The 23,377-nt window shown below is 37.3% G+C and overlaps 1 protein-coding gene across 6 annotated transcripts in view; it reads left to right on the top strand.

The window, feature by feature from the left end:
* Positions 1 to 23,377, top strand: part of LOC125249731 (arf-GAP with Rho-GAP domain, ANK repeat and PH domain-containing protein 1) — a 74,882-nt gene that overhangs the window by 30,052 nt on the left and 21,453 nt on the right. For all 6 annotated transcript variants that reach the window (XM_048162080.1, XM_048162083.1, XM_048162081.1 and 3 more), the window contains 12 exons: positions 1,669 to 1,781; positions 4,878 to 4,960; positions 5,044 to 5,150; positions 5,345 to 5,509; positions 6,969 to 7,038; positions 7,429 to 7,549; positions 10,298 to 10,488; positions 11,234 to 11,340; positions 13,726 to 13,925; positions 16,049 to 16,134; positions 16,219 to 16,401; positions 23,149 to 23,323. In XM_048162080.1, the coding sequence (XP_048018037.1) occupies positions 1,669 to 1,781; positions 4,878 to 4,960; positions 5,044 to 5,150; positions 5,345 to 5,509; positions 6,969 to 7,038; positions 7,429 to 7,549; positions 10,298 to 10,488; positions 11,234 to 11,340; positions 13,726 to 13,925; positions 16,049 to 16,134; positions 16,219 to 16,401; positions 23,149 to 23,323 (1,601 nt within the window). The remainder of the gene's footprint in view (positions 1 to 1,668; positions 1,782 to 4,877; positions 4,961 to 5,043; positions 5,151 to 5,344; positions 5,510 to 6,968; positions 7,039 to 7,428; positions 7,550 to 10,297; positions 10,489 to 11,233; positions 11,341 to 13,725; positions 13,926 to 16,048; positions 16,135 to 16,218; positions 16,402 to 23,148; positions 23,324 to 23,377) is intronic.

The raw sequence follows: 23,377 nt of genomic DNA, 5'->3' as shown, positions 1-23,377 counted from the left end.
ACTTTCATTCATCTTCAAAACACAAATGAAGATATTTGTAATGAAATCAAATGTAACCAAACCTTAGAAGAGCCGAAAAGGTCATAAATGCGTCATAAAATGAATCAATACAGTGCTTCCCACAGGTTTGAAATATACTTGCGGTGGTAGCCGGGCAAAAAAATCCTTCTATATACCCACGGCACAAAAATGGTCTACTACATGTGATGTTACATGTTATCTGGCGTGGATATAAAAGTATAAGAGGATAAAAATAATAAAAGCAAAAATGTGTCTCCAAATATACTTGGGCGGCCGTTATTATACCTGGGCGGCCTGCCCAAGTAAAGTCTATGAGTGGGAAGCACTGCAATATAATTCAAGCTAGTCGTGTGAGGAGATATGATCGCTTTATATGATGAACAGATTTACGCTTTTATTCATATATAAACACATCACATATGGTAAACAGCTCGGATTCATTTTACAAAGCCTTTATGTCTTTTTGGATCTTTTAAAGGCACAATATGTAAGATTTTTGTATTAAAATATCAAAAAACTTATTATATATTTGTAGGCTTGTGTACTTACATTATCCCAAATGTTTCCAACAATGTTTAAATCCAGAGAAATCAGCTATTTTTCAACCAGTGTAACGGCCCATGTGACGACATATCCGCGCTACCCTCGATTTCCAGATTTACTTCTGTAGAAACCATGGAAACACCAAAGATGCTTTAATATATTATGTGTTTTATTAGACGGTAAGAAGAAGAGTTGTTGTAGTAGAGTGTTGTTGACATGCCGTCATTTTACTTCACAAACGAGGGTCAATTCAACACAAAAGATGAACATGACGGCACATGCTAGTGGATGAGTTGAATCAACTCCACAGCAACTACATAAATTTATCCACTAACCATTCAGAAACGTCCAGTTTCATTCTGAAAGTTGTAACTTCTTCCTGAGTCTCTCCATCAGTGTCGACTCCGATTTGAACCATGTAAGGCTGAACACCGTCGTCATTTTGGCTGCGTGAGATTCTCCAGCTTTGTTGTTGTTGAGCTTTTAAAGCTCCGCCCTCTTCTGGAAAGGGGGCGGGAGCAGCAGCTCATTTGCATTTAAAGGGACACACACAAAAACAGCACAAATAGGGGCAAATTTGACAAGATATAATAAATGATCTGTGGGGAATTTTGTGCTGAAACTTCACAGACACATTCTGGAGACACCAGATACTTATATTACATCTTGTGAAAGGGGCATTATAGCACACCTTTTAATTTTATATTTAATAATAACTTCCTAGAGCAGCTTGCATGTTTTTAATTCTGTTGTAATTATGCTAACATGGATTTGATTACTGTGTGTGTAGTAGTCTGTCTGTTCACCTGTTGAGTGACTCATGTGAAGCTCAGTACAGGTGTGTTGGTTGATCGGTATCGAGTAGATCTCATTGAACCTGTTGTGTCAGGTGCTTCTGAAGTCACAGAGACGTGCTGCGACACGAACCCGAGAGACACACTTTCCTGTTCTCTCTGCAAATGTCAGAATGGAGCGCTTCTCTGTCTGCCATTTGCACTGACGCTCCAGAATGAAGAAGTTCTGTAGGCGGATCAGTTTTCTCCACAGGTTGTCCTCTGCGCTGGATAATGATGACTCTTCTTCTTCTGTCTGTCCTCATCTCAGCTCTCCTGCGGATGATCTCTCGGACACAGATCGAGTCCCGGACGTTCCACCTCGGATCAGACCAGCGAAAGAGAGCCAGAAAAGAGACGTCCCACCGCTGCCCCTCAAAAACAGTGAGTAGACTGAAATGAACACAAACACAAGCTGCTTTAAGCGAGTAACTTGCCAAGATCTAAGAATTCAAACCGTGTAGTAACCAAAGCGTGACTTTAACCTCATCGTCAGTTTATGTAGCGTGACTAAAGGGTGTGTTCACACTTGTTCTCTTGGAGCAAAACAGAAAATAATTCATTTAGTATTGGTTCATACTGTCATTTTTAACCGTGAAGAGCTTATAAAGGAGTCAAAACGGCAGCTGAACTGTAATGGGCAACATCGCAACTATGACGAGAAAAAACAGGTATGCTTGAGCATTCTGTCCTTATCTTGTGACATCATATCCTGTTTTTGGTTCGTTTAGACGTCTTAGGTCCATGTCGCGTTCATTTTTTCAGGGTTTCTTTAAGACTCCTTTAAGTGGACCAAGAGGTGAAACCAAGTGAAAAAGTTCTGTTCATACTGATTGTGCCTGAAAGAGGACTCAGACCCTCTTTTTGCCCACTTAAGTGGGAATGTGGTCTCAGACCTCTTTGTGTTTGTTGTTTTTTGGATCTAGTCCAGTTCAGTGATTGATGCCTGACCTTACGGCCTTCAGAATTGAATCCCATTCACTTTCATTATATGTGCCTCACTAACCAAGATATTTGTTTGTAAAGATTATTATTATTATTGTTATGATTTTAAAAACAACATTGCTACAAATGCTGTTGAATGAGCTTGTTTGCACAAAAGCTGAAAGGGAGACTCAGACCACCTCCCGAGACGGTCTCGGTTCGGTTTGCTTTTAAGTGGTCCAAGATCGTTTTGAGTGGCCAAAAATCATGTGCTCAGACCCCAGAAAAGGACCAAGTGTGAAAACACCTTATTCAAATGAACCACACTAAGTTTGTCTTAATCTAACCAAACCTGGCAAGTGTGAACACACCCTGAACTCACATTAAACCATAATATAAGGAGCAAAACCATGATGTGCTGATGTAGGTCTTATTGAAACAGGAAGTTTGTGCAGGACGCTTCAAAGGGCTTGTTCTGTTTTTTTTTTTTTTCTAAATAGCCAGTAGGCTTTTGTTTACGTCACATCCGTGGACATGATTGACAGCTAACACTATAGGCATGTGGTGTCAGGCATTCTCATTCTACACAGCATCTGATTGGACTCAAATCTGCATGTGCCTTAGATGCAACATGATGTCTTCTAGCATATAAATGAGCTCAAAGCTACAGGCACGTAAAGATGAAGCAATTTGTGTTGACATAAATGCACCTGTTTGTGGTTTATCTGCTGCTGCGGTCGCTGTCTCTCAAACATGTCATATGAGTTTTAGAGAGAAAGACTGATGAAGATGTAGAGATGTATTCACAACATTAGGCTCTGTTTGCTTAGGGCAGTGTACTGATAACATAGCAATGCCCTAGCAACCACCCAGAACCTTGTAACTAGCTAGTAAACACATAAAACATCCTTGCGACCGCCCGCAACAGTTCTTCTCATCTCCGTTCTTGGTGGCTTGAGTTTCTCTGTGATCTCAGCTGGAGCCGTAGATCTGTTTTTGACCTGTACATGATCTGTAGCAGCTCTGCTGTGTCTGGGGGAGAGTCAGCGATTTTGAGTTTTTGACCTTAGAGTTTGTGCTGACTTTAGTTTCCAGCTGCCCAGATGAGATGTTCACCGAAAACACTCTCTCATTTGGTACATTACTATAATATTAGAGGTTAAAATTTACAACAGAGCTATATTCAACTGCTATTTATTTTCAGATATAATAATTACACTCATATAAAAACTGAAAAGTTTGTATGTTGCACATATTAAGGTAGTTTTCATAAACACTTGTGTTTATGGCAAATTTATTCAAACATGCATATATCATTAACAATAAATAAGCTCCTCATCATTATATATACACAGGGGCGTAGTTTATGGGGGGGATGTAACCCCCCCCCAATATTCAAATCCATCAGTTACAACCCCCCCAATACAATACAACCATACCAACGTTCAACCCCCCCCAAAGTTGAAACCAAATCTACGCCCTTGTATATACATGATATATTAAAGACGATAAATGATGGATTATTTCCTTCCGCTGAGTAACTTCAGATGCGCACTGTTTTTGAATTTCTTGAAATATGGAAAATACGGTTAAGTGCAACATGTCCAGCTCAAATCTATACATATAATAAAGCATCATTATAATTGTGTGCCTGGGACATAGCTTTTAATGGTGAGACTTTTGTTTTGTAATCAGGCTCTCAAAAATTATATAAAAATTGGATTTAGATTTATCGGCCAATATATCGGTTATCGGCTTTCAAATATTAAGAATTATCAGTTATCGTATCGGCCAAAATGTTCGTATCGTTGCATCCCTAGTTCACGAGCTGTTTTATTGACATCTTTCCACGATTGAAACACTGATTGATCGATTACATGAATCATGATTCATTTCAGTAAGTTGTTCTGTATCTTTCAACATTCCTTCTGATGTTCATTCACGTTTTTTCATGCTATAAGTAGTAGTAAATTGGAAGAAAAGATTTAGCTTGAACTAAGGCGCTACAGTGATCTCTCACACCAAAACACCATTTATTGTTTGAATTTTGTGATAAAATGGACAATTTGAAAGACTTTGTTTCTTTGTTTCTTATCAGAAGTATCAAATCACAGAGCTCTTTACAGGGTCAAATAGAGCCTGTTGTAACATAAATATTTTTTAACTGTTAATGCATTATTCTCGCGTTAACTAAATTCAACACGAGATTTGCAGTCTGAACAGTTTTTCCCGCCCCCTTTTGATTGACAGGATATAATCGGCCCTGAACGTCGGCTGTTTTTAAACAATCAGCCGATGGGCGATAGTGAAAATAATTGCTTTTATCAGCCGATACCAAATGTTGGCCAGTACATTGGCACATCTCTAGTAAAAATCATGATTTTACTTTCAGTTCATTAATCATACTGGAATTGGAAAATCAAGTTGGGCCCATTGCATTCTGAGATACAGAAATGTACAGTATAATGGAGCACAAATGCTCTAAACACATGCAGTGTCTCATTTGATTTATGCCATCTCTTGTTTTCCCTCACTCTGTTCTTCTGCTCACTGTAGAGTTGGATTCAGGGGAAAGTTCGGATGAATATGACGACCGCGAGCCCTGCAGAGACGCGAAACTCATAGACATGGCCAGCAAGGTGCGTAACCAGAGTTTCTCAACCCCTCATATTCGTCCAGTGGGCACAGACGCTGTATGACTGACAACTGTTTCCTTCAATAGATGTCCTTGATGGTTCCCAAGGTGACGAAATCCCGTTACAGCAGCCTGTGCAGCGACGATGAACTACTGGATGACGACACCGACTGTTACCAGTCCGTATCCGTGAAGTGAGTCTATAAGCAGCTGCACAAAAGTATTTTTATTTTTTCTGCGGTCAGCGATTACGCAAATGTGTACGTCCCTGCAGCGTTATTGTAAGGCTCTAGTGGATTTGGCAATATGAGAAGTTCATGTCATGTTGCAATGTAATAATGTAACACTTCCTTCTTTTCTTGACCTCTCCCATCCGTCTCTCTCTCAGACGGGGATCATGGATTGATGATTTCGGTTCGATCTCCAGCAGTCAGAACAGCATCTACCTGCCAACCACAGGTTGTGTTAGTGCTTCGCCTCCTCGGGAAGATTTCGCCTCCACGAGCATCCCGGTTATTAAAATGGGCTGGTTGGACAAGAATCCTCCTCAAGGGTGTGTGTGGTTATGTTTCCATCCAAAGTTGTGAATTTAACTTATGTGCAAAATTGGAATATGTTTTAAAACATTTGCAAATAAAGCAATGTTTCCAAATGTTCAAAAGAACAAAATATTTGAAGTTGCTGCAATCTGGCTTTCATAAGTAGTGTAAATCTTCTTTGAAGCAATCTGCAGGGCTCGACATTAACGCTTGTCTGGGACTAATGGATTCTCTAAAGGGCAAGTGAAAGAAACATTAAATTGCCTGACCGAACAAGTGAATGTGACACTGATTTCATACAATAAACAAGTGGTTAATATTAAGTCACTTAAATTTTAGATGCAATATTGACAGTTTTTGTTTTATTTCAGCAGCGAAAATAGTTCCAAAGATCACAGCAGAACCACAGCAGCACTTTACTGAATGATTCAGCGTTTTGAACGAATCGGTTGAATCAAAGATTCAATGATCCATTCATAAACAACTGCCTCATTCTTGAATGAAGAATCGTTTGAATGAATGATTCAATGACTCCCTCATTAAGATGGTCACCTGCCGCCACCTACTGGCATTTTAGTATACACTCTTAAAAAATAGCTGTAAAAAAAACTAAACAAGTTTACACAGTAAAATATCGTTTTCCATTGAAACAGTAATATACCGTGAAAACAATGCATTCTGGGTAATTTTATTTGTCATTTTCGACAAATAACGACTAATATGACCCAGAATGCATTGTTTTTGCGATATATTGCTTCTCTATATTACAATGCATCATGGGTAATATTATTTGTAATTTTTCGACAAATAACGACTAATATGACCCAGAATGCATTGTTTTCGCGATATATTACGTCTCTATATTACAATGCATCATGGGTAATTTTATTTGTCATTTTCGACAAATAACGACTAATATGACCCAGAATGCATTGTTTTCGCGATATATTGCTTCTCTATATTACAATGCATCATGGGTAATATTATTTGTCATTTTCGACAAATAACGACTAATATGACCCAGAATGCATTGTTTTCGCAATATATTGCTTCTCTATATTACAATGCATCATGGGTAATATTATTTGTCATTTTCGACAAATAACGACTAATATGACCCAGAATGCATTGTTTTTGCGATATATTGCTTCTCTATATTACAATGCATCATGGGTAATATTATTTGTCATTTTCGACAAATAACGACTTTTTATTATTAAATTTAATTTATTGATCAAATTTAAAAATTTAAATTGAAAGATGAAACATACATTTATAAAAAATGCCCTTTATAAAGGTAAAAAATGCCTTCAGGGTAAATATCACAGATATGTCAAAGCTTATAGAACACTGATTCAGAATAAATTATATTTACAAATAAGAATTTTTTTCACTCTGACAAGCACATGACAAGTCTTAATGGCGAGCCCTGAATTGCATAAAGTGCTATATAATAAACTGTGTTATTTACAGGTCTCTGATCTACCAGCGACGGTGGGTCAAACTGGATGCTGAATACTTGAGATACTTCGACACTGAGAAGGTGTGTGACTCTGATTTGATAAAGTTGGCATGTAAAGGAAGTTGTGCTCGTCGTTCCTTCCCTATTGTGCCGTATATTACCGAGCGAAATGGCTTTGCAAACAAGAACAAATGTAGGGCGGGGCTTGATTTTGAATTGATTGGATGGTTCTCAAGTTATTCTGATTATCAGGAACATAACACAATAAGGATGTGCACAGATAAATCAATTGTAATATATTCCATAATTGTTGATTTATTAATGGTGACTTTAGAGTGCTTTAGTAGTAATCAAACTCTCTGTTGCATGTGAACGGACATGATGAATGTGTCTCAGCGCACATGTCCTTTATCACCAGTGACATTTATATCTGCTGCTGAACATGCATTTGTGTTTGTTGTTTGTGCTCAGGACATCTACTCAAAGAGGATCATACCAACAATGTCCATCACCGGCGTGGTCAATGTGGGCGATCAGAAGTTTGAAGTCGTGACGCACAATCGCACTTTCCTGTTCCGAGCCGAGAGCGACTGTGAGTGTATAATGTGTGTGTGTTGTTGTTGTTTAGAGCATATAAAGTGTGTTTGCGAATGAGAGCCTCACCGTTGATCTGTGAGGTTTTGTGGTCTGATGAAACAGAGCTGATGTGAATGTCCGACCTTACAAACACACACAGCACAGGGCTTGACATGCAGCAATGTGCTCCTAATTTGAAAAATAATAATTTGTTTGTCCTTAATAAAAGGGATACAAAGAGACGTTTACAAGCAAAAACCAGGTGTACAGCTTCAAACTGTATTTATTTAGTAATTATGGAATTATGTATATTATAAATGCCAGTTACAGTGTATACCAGTGGACGTCGATCGCGATCTTTATCACTGTTCCAGTAGCTCGCGAAAATAACAGAAGAGGGAGCTACTGGGACAGTGATAAAGGTAAATAGCCCAGATCATGTCTGAGTGAACGGCCGTTAACAAGAGGCCAGAGACGCCGAAGATAGACGCGAAGAGGAGAAAATTCTGTACCAGCTCGCTGTTCACGATGCTCAAAATATAGGAAGGAAATATAAATATTGAACTGGGCATATGTGAATGCATCTCTAAAAGGAGATCAGCCTTCAGAAAAATTTCGATGACAATGGCAATTTTATTTTCCTCTTACCTTCGAATAAAGTAGCTAATTATTAGCGCAGTTCAGCTTTGTTTACAGCGGTAACCAAGGAAACGCAGTATCGCTGCTGCTCCATAAGCGCCATAGATATATACATGTATATGTATATAATATGTATATATTAATATAATTAATATAATGTGTATATATCTATGCATAAGCGCCACCTGCTGTCAGAGAGTGAATCTGCGTCTCATTCAGCCTGCTGTTTTTGTTTCGTTTTTTGTTTTTTTTGTTTTTTGTGTAGCATATAATTTCACAAAGATAAAGTCAGACTGTTGTGTTTTTGCTTTAAATCTTGAAATGAAATCTAATTCAAATAAAAAAAACAACTGCTCATGCAACGTGCATAGCATCTTTGTTTGGATTGTGATTAAAAAGCAGTGGTTCCCTCTCATTTGAAATGTCTATGTATTTTTGTTTATAATAATAATAAATATCTGCAACCAGTATCATAATCTGCCAATTTGCTTGTAAAAAATTAATAAATAAATAAATCAGAATCTAAATTGGCCACGAAACAAATACTAAATACAATCTAGTCTTTTTCTATCAAGTAGATCTTGTCTTACATAACAGTCACAGTCAGGGATCTTGGGCTTAAAAAGGTTGGTGACCGCTGGTTTATACCAATAATAACCAGCAAAAAATATGTTCTGCATCATTCGTGTCTTTTATAATTATAAACATGCCTGAAACATCCCTTATTTTGAAATGTCTTTACTGCTTCTAGCTGCTCTTTCAAACGTATGAGGAAGATAAAACACTCTTGCAATCATCTAAAACATATTACTATACAGCAAACGTTGTCATAATTCATCAACAGTAGATCAACGCAATCGTTTGGCATAAATGCACAGTATTCATTGATTAAGAACAGTGCTGCGTTTTGACTTTGAGCGTGCAGCGATTATATTTACTTAATTAAATCAATGCTTTTTGAAGTTTAATAATCACTAATAATGAATAATTAGTCCTGTTTTCTGTCCCCAAATTTAAGACCTCTTAAAATGATAATTAAGACTTTTGTTATACCATTTAAGATACTTAAGTCCCTCGAGAGCTACTTTTATTCACACACGTACTCCTAAATACGGTTCGCACGCAGTTTTAGTTACAAATGCGAGTGAAATGTTTGAAAGCTTGTTTCGCTACAGAATAATAAAGGTAATTGTGACTTTATTTCTCATAATTCGGACTTTTATAAACTATAATAAACAGCTGCGAGACCTTTTGGTTAAGAATAAACAAATAAAATATTTAATCTTTTTGAGTAAGTGTTTATTTTGATTTATTTGTTGTTATTTTTAATTATTATTAACATTATAAATTTAATTTAATTTTTTTTATTAATTGTTAGCTTTTCATCAACTCAAGCCCTGCAGTACAGTGAGATTTAAAGGATTATTTCACTTCTGAATTAAAATTTCCTGATAATTTACTCTCCTCCATGTCATCCAAGATGTTCATGTCTTTCTTTCTTCAGTGGAAAAGAAATGAAGGAAAACATTCCAGGATTTTTCTCCATATAGTGGACTTCACTGGGGTTCAACGGGTTGAAGGTCCAAATGTCAGTTTCAGTGCAGCTTCAAAGAGCTCTACATGATCCCAGACGAGGAATAAGAGTCTTTTCTAGAGAAACCATCAGACATTTTCTAAAAAAAAAAAATATATAATATACTTTTTAACCACAAATGCTCGTCTTGCACTGCTCTGTGATGCTCCACGCATGACGTAATCATGTTGGAAAGGTCACGTGTGACGTAGGTGGTAAAAAATCACGTCTGGGATCATGTAGAGCTCTTTGAAGCTGCACTGAAACTGACATTTGGACCTTCAACCCATTGAACCCCAGTGAAGTCCACTATATGGAGAAAAATCCTGGAATGTTTTCCTTCATTTCTTTTCCACTGAAGCAAGAAAGACATGAACATCTTAGATGACAAAGTAAATTTTCATTCAGAAGTGAACTAATCCTTTAAATGCTGATAAGTCACGGATATATGAGACTAGTGTGATTGTGACACTTTCACACAGTATGCAGGACATCTAATCTGTTAATTAAATAACTGAAGTGTGTGTGTGTGTGTGTGTGTGTGTGTGTCAGTGGACAGGAACGAGTGGGTGTCCGTGTTGAAGAACTGCGTCAAGACGTATCAGGCGCGGACGAGTCTGGACATGACCTTCAACCCCTGCGTGAACTACGAGATGAAGGGTTACCTGGAGCTGCGCGGCCTGCGCTCCAAACTCTACACGGTGGTGTGTGCGGATAAAGTCTTCCTCTACAAGAACACTGAGGTAAACCATGTTTTTGCACATCCTAAAAGACTGAAAGGCTGAAATCTGTAGTCTTTGATCGCCGATTAATGAGCATTAACGATCATATGTGTCCTCCGATGAAATTCTGGCCATGTCAGGAGTTTTGAGGCATATTCCTGCAGGAGAAATAGCCTCTTGATTCGATCGCTCTGTTTTAAGGGGCGTGTCTGCTGTGAGATGTCAATGTAAACGCCCACTGCTGTGATTGGCTGACATCTTTGCATATGAAATGAGCTTTACATGTGGAACTGTGCAAAAAAGTGTTGATTACAGCATTATATTTAGATCTACTCCAGGTTGTAGTGATGAGCACTGTAGCCGATAACAGTTACCTTACAGTTAACCTTTGTTATTTTAGTCCTGTATCGCTCTTCTCATCTCACTAATGCTCTAGTGGGCGGGGCCAGAGAAGTGGGCGTTGATCTGATTCTGCAGAGGCGGTCTTTCGGCGCACTATTACCTCATAATGTGACAAAATCCGAAACCAGACGTCTTCAAGCTTAGTTTCAATGAAAGCTGTTTTTGGGCTAACAAGGAAGTTTTGAGTTCTGAAACTTACAGGATGTTTTAATAGTGCAGTGACCTCTTACATTTCAAAAGGAAAAGCTGATTTCTCAATTCATGACCCTTTTAATTGCTGACTGGACTGTTATAAAGTTGCAGTTTCTTTTGTCTGATTGTATTGTTAGTGATCATGTGTCCCCATTTATGTGTTTTTGTTTAGGATTATCGTCTGGGAATCGGAATCACCTCTATTGATATGAATGTTGGTAATGTGAAGGAGATGGATCGAAGAGCGTTTGATCTGACCACACCGTACCGCATATTCAGGTGACGCACTCATTCATTTAAATGACTGCTTTCTATTCTTTTAGACTCTTCTCATCTGCTTTCATTCATCTTTCAGTTAATCTTCATCCGTTTCATCACTGAGAGTCTGTTCATTCGGCCAGCTGAAATAACTGTGTGTGTGTGTGAGATATAATACAGTGTGTGACTCTCACAGATGTTGTGGTTTTGTATATTTTTACTCGTTTGCTCTTTTTGTCTTCCTTTGCTCTGCTTGGTGAATCTGAAGGTCAGATGTGACATCTGTGTGTGAACAAATGCACCAGTTTAACACCACACTGTATTTCACACCCAGCCAAACACACACTGCCAGTGTTATTATTATTATTATTATTATTAAGTGAAACTAACGAAACATATAAAATATAAATATTAGATGAAAAGGGAACACTTTACAATAAGGTCTCATTATTTAAATGCATATACTAACATGAACTAACGATGAGTAATATTATTAACCTTTGTTAATGTTAGTAGATAAAAATGTTCATGTTCATGTTAGTTCACAGTGCTTAACTAATGTTAACAGATACAACTTTTGATTTGATCTGTAAATGTTTTTTTTTTTTAATAAATGCTGTGAATTGTTGTTTGTTAGTTCATGTTAACTAATGAAACCTTATTATAAAGTGTTACCAATGGAAAAAATTAAACTTGGATTAAAATTAGAATGTTACATTGGAAACTTAAATAAATTGAGTTTAAGTTGAAATTACTGAAACTGAAGTAAAAATAAATTACAGCTAAATAGAATAATTTAAATACAAATAGTGATAAAAGCATATAATAAAACTACTAAAACTTAAATTAAAACAAAATTAAACATTTAAACTGAAAATATAAAAATAAAAGCCAATTTAAAAAATATTAATAAATTCTTAATTAATTAGGGATGCACCGAAATTTCAGCTACCAAAAATGTTTTGGCTGAAACAGCTGTTTTCGTTATTTTAATCATATCAGCTGTGTGACACTAGTGCTGGACTGACAATAATAATTTCTCTTTTAATTGCTAATGATATGCTTTCTGAGATCTAAAATCTTTTACTTATTGCTGTTTTCAGTTGCATGCATGAACAAAACTCCTCTAAACATTTGTAGCTCCTGCCATCTAATAATCACAAAAAAACGTTGTGCTTTGATACTCTAATATGAAGCAAAGCCTCAACTTTAAAGGTGCCGTAGAACGTCTTTTTGAAATGTAAGTCTAAGGTGTCCCCTGAATGTGTCTGTGAAGTTTCAGCTCAAAATACCCCATAGATTTTTGTTTTTATTAATTTTTTTAACCTATTTTGGGGCATCATTAAATATGCGCCGATTAAGGCTGCGGCCCCTTTAAATCTCGTGCTCCCCGCCCCCGAGCTCGCGCTAGCCTTAAACAGCATAAACAAAGTTCACACAGCTAATATAACCCTCAAAATGGATCTTTACAAAGTGTTCGTCATGCAGCATGTCTAATCGTGTAAGTATAGTATTTATTTGGATGTTTACATTTGATTCTGAATGAGTTTGATAGTGCTCCATGGCTAAAGCTAACATTACACACTGTTGGAGAGATTTATAAAGAATGAAGTTGTGTTTATGAATTATACAGACTGCAAGTGTTTAAAAATGAAAATAGCGACGGCTCTTGTCTCCGTGAATACAGTAAGAAACGATGGTAACTTTAACCACATTTAACAGCACATTAGCAACATGCTAACGAAACATTTAGAAAGACAATTTACAAATATCACTAAAAATATCATGATATCATGGATCATGTCAGTTATTATTGCCATTTTTCGCTGTTGTTCTTGCTTGCTTACCTAGTCTGATGATTCAGCTGTGCACAGATCCAGACGTTAATACTGGCTGCCCTTGTCTAATGCCTTGAACATGGGCTGGCATATGCAAATATTGGGGGCGTACATATTAATGATCCCGACTGTTACGTAACAGTCGGTGTTATGTTGAGATTCGCCTGTTCTTCTGAGGTCTTTTAAACAAATGAGATTTATATAAGAAGGAGTTTGAGACTCACTGTATGTCATTTCCATGTACTGAACTCTTGTTATTCAACTATGCCAAGATAAATTCAATTTTTAATTCTAGGGCACCTTTAAAAATTCAAACAATAAATGTCATTTTGTCACAGTTTAATATGATGTATGAAGCGGCTCGTGAACCAATTATCTCTTCCTCTTTACTACTAGTTACAGCACCAAATAAACATGAATGAACATCAGAAGGAATCGAATGTCGAGGATAAAGAACAACTTACTGAAATGAATCATTTCAACTCAACATGTCACAGAAGTGCAAAGAAATGACATTCGGATGTATTCGGATGGAGAAGAGCGCTGTAACGTGTCTGTGTGTCTGTAGTTTTGTAGCAGATACAGACCAGCTGAAGGATCAGTGGGTGGACGCGATGCGCAACTCCATCAAAGAGGCCTTGTCCAATTATGAAGTGGCCGAGCAGATCTGGACGGAGCCGTCCAATCAGATGTGTGCGGACTGCAGCGCTGCCAAACCCGAGTGGGCGGCCATCAACCTGGCTGTTGTTTTCTGCAAGCGATGTGCAGGTAACAGCCAATCATGAGTAACTTCAGCTGACCATGAGCATCAGCAAAACTGGTTCACTAGCTGATTTAGTAATCCTCACCATTTTCTGTGCAATTAATCAAAATTAAACCGGAATGGCAATTGCTGTGTGTTCAGAGTGAGGCGTAGCAATGAGTGCATGGTCACGAAAACGTATCATTTGCATGAGTTTTTTTAGCATAGCGATTTTAAGCCTTTGAATCGCAGCGCAACCCATCTTAGTACTCTTTCCAGTAGTGTTGATTTACATTCTTTAAACCAGATTCTGAAGGGAACCTTAGTCCATTGATTTAACCTTTTAGAATACAAATACAAATCCTTCCACTTTGCTACATAGTCTGAGTTACAGCAGCACGCTAAAGCTCTTAGCTGGGCAGCTTTGAAGTAGTCTGAAAAACATGGCAGTGATCTACTCCCTTTCTCTTTAGATAGCTGCAGTATTTTGAATTGAATTCTTGGCCTCTTTCCACCCCATATGAATCTTGAAATCCACTTATCCCATTCAGTAAATTGTTTTACTGGAACTTCAACTGGTAAGGATTGGAAGAGATATAGAAGACGAGGAAGCAGGTTCATTTTTACCGTATCTATTCTGTTATGCATCTCTAAGACAATTTCTTGACTTGCCGAGTAGAACGTGAATTGTTTGTCAGTTCAACCATCAACCAGTCCCATCTCCATCAAAAGTTTTTTAGTTATCCTGGCTCTAGAGGTTAACCTCTTCAGTGCATTAGAGGAATCAAGTTTAGGCTGTATTTGGGTATTCCGGTCTCCTCCGCATATTAGAACCCCAGAGGCTTCCGAAGCAATTAACTGAAAAATGTCTCTAATACAGGAATTGTCCTGCTCAGGGGCTATATACACATTTACTAGAGTAACCTCTTTCTGATCTAGAAATCCCTTAACTAAAACATACTGGCCCTCTCTATCGGAAAATTCACTCGAAAATTTACACTATTAGAAACTAGTATTGCTACCCCTCTTCTTTTCCCTTTCTTGTAGGATGAATAAAATACCCTAGCTTTTTTAATTTTTCATGTTCTGCACTTTTAAAATGAGTTTCCTGCCAAAATATGATATGCAACCAGAATAATGACATTTCTATGGTATCAAAAATGTTTATATCTTAAAATCATTATGGCATCTGTTAAATGTTATGATAAACTTTCAATATTTCAGTAATATGTCAAGCTTGGAACTGTTAATTAGCCTGACGTGGCCGACTTTTGTTTTGATTTAAAGTTGGTGGTGTTATTTTCACCAAATCTAATGTTTGCTAGTGTAATTTTAATTCCAAACACACTACTAACATTACTATTTTGCCAACGAATGCAGATTTACTATCATAACCACAACATAATTAAAAATGTTTTTTTTTTTTTTGTGTACCTTTTCACACACAAGATATTCCGTGATATGCTTTGTTTTGTTTTTTATTATTTATTTATTTTATTTTATTTTATTATTTTTGTATTTATTTTTGTCAACTTTTTCACCCCTGTTTCTTGTTTTGTTTTTATTTAGTAATTTTTATATTTTATTTATTAATAAAAATATATTTTATGATTATTAATAATATTATTATTTTATAGCACAATTGATGTATCATCACAGAATTTTGGCCAAATCATGCAGCCCTACAATCAAGCACAGCAAACCTGGACATTTTTTTAAAATCACGTTTTAAAGCACAATCGCAATTTTTATCTGAAAAATCAAAAAAAAAAATTATTGTTTAACATTTGAAAATGAAGAAATTAAACAATATTAGTACTGTAATTTTACAGTTGTAATGCCAAATATTATTATTATATTACTTTTCTTAAATACTCAAATTTTTTTTATTTTAATAAATATTTCTTATTTTTTTATATATTTTTATATTTAATAATAATAAAAATAATTATTAATAAAGAAAAATATAAAAACAAAATAGAAATATTACTTTTGAAATAAAATAATAATAATACTTATAATAATAATAATAATAATGATAATAATAATAATAATTATTATTATTATTAATATTATTTTATATCAAAATTGATATATAATCACAAATTTTTGGCCAAATCATGCAGCCCTAGTTTTGTCTGTGTGACAGGAGAGCATCGTGGTCTCGGTCCGAGTATATCAAAAGTACGGAGTCTCAAAATGGACAAGAAGGTTTGGACTGAAGATCTCATTCAGGTATGTCCTGTGTTTTCCTGATGTTTCTGTGGTTCTTGATGCCTTCACTCTCATCTTTCACACGTCCCATCCTCGTGTCCGCAGCTGTTCCTCACTCTAGGAAACGAACGAGCCAATCAGTTTTGGGCAGCGAACGTCCCGCCCAGCGAGGCACTGAACCTGAACAGCAGCAGCGAAGAGAGACGCCGCTTCATCACAGCAAAATACCGCGAGGGCAAGTACCGCAGATATCACCCGCTGTTCGGCAACCAGAGAGAGCTCAATAACGTAAGTCTGAACCGCTGAAGTTTAAACATCCAGCATGTGTAATGAGTGTAGACCGCAGTCGGGAATGTTTAATTGTTTGTTAATGAAATCAAGGCTGTGAAGGATAGACGTACAGTCTGCTTGTATTCCTGTTTCTAAATTTCTCAACCGTTTTATATCACTAGGAATTGTTTTGGAAAGACATTTTCAATGTTGCATATAGTTGAACAGACAAACATATATCCTTCACAATAATACTAATATTAATACTGATGTCTTGATGAAATTGATTTTTCCTTCAATTTTAAACATGAATTATAGAAATTCAACATTACAGTGTAATTTAAAGCTATCATTTTTTAAACATTAGGCTTAAAAAAAAACATTTAATTTAAATGAACTTAAAACAATCCTGACATAAACCCATTATAAATGTCATTTTTACCTGTGCTCTTCCTACCTGTCTAGATAGGAAATATACAGAAATAGTTATCAAGTTATCAAACAGTCTGCACTGCATAAGTTATAGCCTAAATTAAATATAGATTAATCCTTATTAAAGCTACAAAAGTTCTTTAGTCAACAGCATTGAGTAATTTTCTCTGTTACCTTTCTTCTTTGATTGACAGACAGCATTGGCTGCTGTCACTTTAAGAGCTGCCGCTGCTGCACATGATGTGGATCTCACACATGTCCCACTTTCTCACAACTCTTTACTTTCGTTTAAGGCTTTATGTTAATCAACCAAGGCTGCTCTTATGAGGATACTCGACAAAATGGATATTTTTGGCATTATTGTGTGTGTTATTGTTTGTTCAGGCTCGAAAGAGAACTTGATTCTGGCTTTGTGCACATCTTTCCATATTCTGTGTGTTGTGTGAGGACATTCCCAGACACCACGTTCTCTTTTGGCACGCTTGAATGGTTTAAATGCATTTGTATGAATAAGAGTGTGATCAAATGTTGTAATGCTAGCCAGAGGATGCTACATTAATTGGGTTAAATATTTTTAATGCGTTAAACTGAAAAGAATTTATCACATACGTTAACGTGTTAACGTTGACAGCACTAATATATACCAAACAGGTGTCGCACTTTACTATCTAATAGGGGACCTTTTTTGGAGATTTTATTTTGTTTTATGTTGACTTGCTGCATTGAAAAATGTTCAGTTGGCTCAATTAAATTATGTGAACTGAATGTCTTTTAACATTGCATTTTAGTTGTTGAACCAACTGAAGATTTTTAATCAACATTACATTTTGAGATTTGACCTCCAAAATCTGATTACAGTGTTACAGTAACTAAGTTTCTGCTTTAAAACAAGCAGAAATAGCTCTTTAAGGTAACAATTGCAGGTTACCACTTTATACATTGAACAGTGATTTTATTAAACAATATTTATTTGGCAATCTGTTAGATGGTAAAGTGTGACACCTGTTTGGTTGCTTTGCTATTTTTTACCATCACAATCACATTGTAAAGATTTTGGAGGTCAGATCTTATGTTTGGTGAGTTTTCAGTTTGTGATCTTTCAGTTTTATTTAATCTTCTGTTAGTTGGTTTATTGTGGTGTGTGTTATTGTGACACAACGTTATTTGTGACATGTATAAGTGAATAATATCCTGGTTAATGTGAGGTTCAGGGTTAGTGTTGGGCTTTATCTAGTATCATCACCTACAGTATATGAGACATTGTGTCTATGAGATGAACACACTGATATATATGTATGTGTGTGTGTGTGATGTTTGGATGAGATGATTAATTTGTTTGTACACACACACACACATACACAGGAAGCTTTCACTGCAGTCCAACAAACAACACAAAACCAATCACAGCGTGATGTGATCTGCTTCCTAAAACACAATCACACACACACAAACACACACACAAACAGACAAAGAGACCATTCACTCACAGAGAGAGAGAGACGAGTTGAATGAGAGCAGGCTGAAGACAGACAGATTTTTTCTGTTTTTTCTTCAGAATCAAAAACATGTTTTCTCCTCCCTTTTAAAAGTGGATGTATTGCTATTATTGATATTACTATAATCAAATTTTTGTTTGAACAGAAATGTTAATGTTTTTTTTAATAATTCCTGCACTAAAGGAATCCGACTGAAGGAGAGAGGGACAGTTTGTCTGTCTGCATGTGGGTTTGTTGATCAGACTGTGACTAGGCTCCGCCCACAGCTCACGTGTCATAATCACTGGCTGTAGTGCAGTGGTGTATCTGACCCCGCCCTCTCTCCTGTAGGCCCCGCCCACATAGCCCCTCTCTGCTCTCATTCGCCCCTCATTCTCTCATTCTGTCATTCAGTCGGCTGTGATTCACGTCAGTGTGTGTTTGTGTGCGGCTCTGCACTGCGCTTAGGGCTATACAACTCGGTGAGGTCGAGGGATGACCTTTGAACTTTAAACCTCCTGTCAAACAGCTGGGTGAGTTGCTGCAGTATTTTCTGCATTGATGATGCGTTTAAAATGTGTTTGGTTTCAGGTGTGTGTGTTTTCAGTGTGTGTGTTTTAAAGTGTGTATGTGTGTGTTATAAGTGTGCATGTTTTCAGTATGTGTGTGTTTTGAGTGTGTGTTTTGAGTGCATTTTAAAGGTGCATGTTTTAAGTGTGTATGTTTGTGTTTTAAGTGTGTGTTTTAAGTGTGCATTTTAAATGTGCATGTTTTAAGTGTGTATGTTTGTGTTTTAAGTGTGTGTTTTGAGTGTGCATTTTAAATGTGCATGTTTTAAGTGTGTTTTAAGTGTATTTTAAATATGTTTTAAGTGTGTCTGTCTGTTTAAAGAGAGTGTGTGTTTAAGTGTGTATGTGTGTTAAATGTGTTTTTAAGTGTGTATGTGTGTTAAGTGTGTTTTAAGTGAGAATGTGTGTTGTTTTAAGAGTGAACACACCGGAACTTAAGTGTGTGTTTATGTGTTTTTAAGTGTGTATGTGTATTTTAAGTGTGCTTATGTGTGTCTTTAAGTGTGTATGTGTGTTTTTAAGTGTGTGTGTGTTTTAAGTGTGTGTTTATGTGTGTTTTTAAGTGTGTATGTGTATTTTAAGTATGCTTATGTGTGTCTTTAAGTGTGTATGTGTGTTTTTAAGTGTGTGTGTGTTTTAAGTGTGTGTTTATGTGTGTTTTTAAGTGTGTATGTGTGTTTTTAAGTGTGTGTGTGTTTTAAGTGTGTGTTTATGTGTGTTTTTAAGTGTGTATGTGTGTTTTTAAGTGTGTGTGTGTTTTAAGTGTGTGTTTATGTGTGTTTTTAAGTGTGAATGTGTGTGTTTGGTCAGTGGAAGGTTTTCTATAATGTTCATGTGATGTCAGTTGAGTAACTGGAACACATACACATCACATTAGACATACATGTGCTCTCTCTCTCTCTCTCTCTCTCTCTCTGTGTGTGTGTGTGTGTGTGTGTGTGTGCTGCAAGCCTAAGGAATGCCGAGACAGACCCACCCAACAGTGTTGAGCGAGAGAACGAGCGGCAGACGATGATCGTGTGTCTCTCCTCACATTCTTTCTGCAGCAGCAGTTTTACCTTCTTCAATGAGCAGCTTTGTGTCACACACTCACACACTGATTTACTTATGCCCTGATGAATGCGTGTGTGTTTCTGTACTTTGTTAATGTTATGCTGGCATGTGTGTGTTTGTATTGTGTCTTTCAGTATGATGTCATGTCATGTGTGTGTGTGTTGTGTGGAATTTCTCTCCTGCCTGACACACTTTTCTTCTCTTTCTGAAGTTTTTCTGTGTGTGTGTGTGTGTGTGTGTGTGTGTGTGTGTGTGTGTGTGTGTGTGTGTGTGTCCTGCTGTGGAAGTTGTAATGACAACATCCTGATCGCTGTATGTAACATTTTTCTTTCATCTCTTCAGTTTTTCCTGCCCGCTGTCAGATTAATTCAGTATGTTTGTCTGATTTCATCTCTCGGAAATACACACTGTATATTGTGTAAGAGATCTGTGTGTGTGTGTGTGTGTGTGTGTGTGTGTGTGTGTGTGTGTGTGTGTGTTTCCATTACAGTCCTCTGGAATCTCAGTGCTACATGTAATAAACAAAAACACACGTTCAAACATGCTGCGGGGGTTTCTGACGTGTGTATGTGTGACATCTCTGGCTCTTATTCACAATTCAGAATCAAACTGATGAGAGATTGATTCTCATTGGTCTTTTTCTTATAGTCATTTCCATACTGAATAGTGATTTGCTCTTTTCTTTCGTGTATCTGTAGGGTTTTACTCACTTACTAATTACTCATCCTCATGTCGTTCCACACCCGTAAGACCTTCGTTCATCTTCAGAACACAAATTAAGATATTTTTGATGAAATCCGATGGCTCAGTGAGGCCTGCATAGATGACATTTCCTCTCTCAAGATCCATTAATGTACTAAAAACATATTTAAATCAGTTCATGTGAGTACAGTGGTTCAATATTAATATTATAAAGCCACGAGGAGCGTTATGAATCTTTTGTGTCGAATCATGATTCGGATCGTGTGCCAAACTGCTGAAATCACGTGACTTTGGCGCTCCGAACCGCTGATTCGACACAAAAGATTCATAACGCTCCGAAGCTTCCTGAAGCAGTGTTTTGAAATCGGCCATCACTAAATAAGTCGTTATTTTGTTTTTTTGGCGCACCAAAAATATTCTCGTGGCTTTATAATATTAATATTGAACCACTGTACTCACATGAACTGATTTAAATATGTTTTTAGTACATTAATGGATCTTGAGAGAGGAAATGTCATTGCTGGCTATGCAGGCCTCACTGAGCCATCGGATTTCATCAAAAATATCTTAATTTGTGTTCTGAAGATGAACGAAGGTCTTACGGGTGTGAAACGACGTGAGGGTGAATAATAAATGACATTATTTTCATTTCTGGATGAACTAACTAACTCTTTAAGTGATTTAGATTTTGAAGCATTATTTTTGTCCTTTAAGAAGTTCTTAGTCAGCGTGAAATCAAAACGGACAATTCTTGTTATTTATGGAATATTGCAGCGTTTATTATAAATGATTTATCATTGTGTTAAATTCATGTTCCTGGTAATCTTGAATCAGAATATCTTCCTCTTGCAGCATCTCTTCTCTTCTCTGATGATGAGGGCGGGGCAACCTGTCACTCACAAGAGATCCACCAATAGCAAACCACAACCATCCAATCAATTCCCCACAGACACAATCAAGCCCCGCCCTACATTTGTTCTTGTTTGCGAAGCCATTTCACTCGGATATATGACACAATAAAGACGTATATCCTTTTCGTGACAACTTCAGTAAATTTGTTTTTGTTTGGGTGGAGGGAGGATGGAAATCCAGCAAATTAAGTTTAATTACTGAGATTTACTAGTAATCCGTCACTGAATTCACAGTGTGTTTGTGTTTACAGTCTGATGTTTGTCTGCTTTATCGGTTTCTGTATTCTTGATTATTCCAGAGCGAATATTACTGTCTCTAAGTTTGTCTGTGTTTTTCTCCTTGGGTTTTTAGGATTATTTTCTATCTGCTTCATCATTCCACTGTATCCTTCTCCTCCACACACACACACACACACACACACACACACACACACACACACACACACACACACACTCATTGTCTGGTTTGGGTAGTTCGGGTGTGGTTTTATAGCACTTTTTGCAGACGCACAGACAGTTACGCTGATTTGTAAAGCTGAAGGACACACTCCAGATCTGTGTGTGTGTGTGTGTGTGTGTGTGTGAGTGTGTTGATATTGGGTGGGTGGTCTGCAGCAGAGCAGGGGAATTCAGAAGAGACACATGAACGTTTCTCACACACACACAAGAAACAGAAGGACAGATTCACGAGGCTTGTTGGCTGATCTTACAGCACGCTTGTTTATTTGATTATCATTCCTTACGTTTACATTCATGTTTTAGGCTTTTACCTTTACATTTCAGTGCCTTATAGTGTATTCCAGCTCTACAGTTAGTATGTGGGACTCAAACCCTTGAGCGAGGTGTTGCGAGCATCATGATCTGATTAGTGGCTTGTTTAATGTCAGTGGTTATTTAGTTCCTCCTGGTAATTTTTCAGCCTCTGTGACACGCACAATCTTTGACACATTTGACCACTTTTTATTCTTATCGCAGACGGAATAATAGTTTCTGTCCTGCTTCCTCCTATTGCCTCAGCGTACGGGACTTTTGGATCAACAGAGGTTTTAAAGAGCTCTGAATGTTCCTGGAGTTTGTCGTCTGTGTGTTTGTGTTTGAAGGACTTTAGTGTGGTTTATATTGTGTGTTTGTGTAGTTGAGAAAGAGACTCATTCATTGTGTTTAAATGAGCTGTGGTTTACACAGATTACTGTGTGTGTGTGTGTGTGTCTGGTTTCATTTACTCTGTGTCCATCTGTGTGTGTGTCTGTGTCCTGCTGTGATTATGGAGGTTGATTTTCAGCTGTCCAAACATCCTCTCACTTACGCAATCACTAGTCTTTTTCTCCTTTTTTAAAAAAAAAGGTACTTTTAAACGTCTCGTTCATATGTGAATTGCATGAGCTTATTACATCTGTTTGATTGAAAGATCTGAACAGACCCATACTTATACCCACTCAGAGAAGAAATCAGGACAGAAGAGGTTGATAGTGGACAGAAGACACCGGGGATGTGTTTCAAAACCCACCCGTCTCAGTGCAGTAGCCTGCCTACTTTCTCTCCGTCTCTTTTCCTGTGTGGATCCTCTGCTTGGTTCTGTATGAACGCATGTGTCTCAATGAAACGCGCTCTCTCTCTCCGCAGGCGTTGTGCATCAACGTTCAGTCCAGCGATGTGTGCGAGACGCTGGCTCTGGTGTTCTGCGGCGCTGATGTGAGCTGTGACACCGGCGACCCCGATCTGCCCTCCCCGATCGCCCTTGCCCAACACCACGGACAGAAGCTGCAGGTGGAGTTCCTGAGCCAGAACCGCAACACAGGTGCGTCTCACCTGAGGGATTTACCCTCAAAATACAGCAGTTGCGCTTGCCAGA

Source organism: Megalobrama amblycephala, linkage group LG16 (assembly GCF_018812025.1).
Source record: "Megalobrama amblycephala isolate DHTTF-2021 linkage group LG16, ASM1881202v1, whole genome shotgun sequence".
NCBI lineage: Eukaryota > Metazoa > Chordata > Actinopteri > Cypriniformes > Xenocyprididae > Megalobrama > Megalobrama amblycephala.
This window is presented reverse-complemented; position numbering and strand designations above follow the sequence as displayed.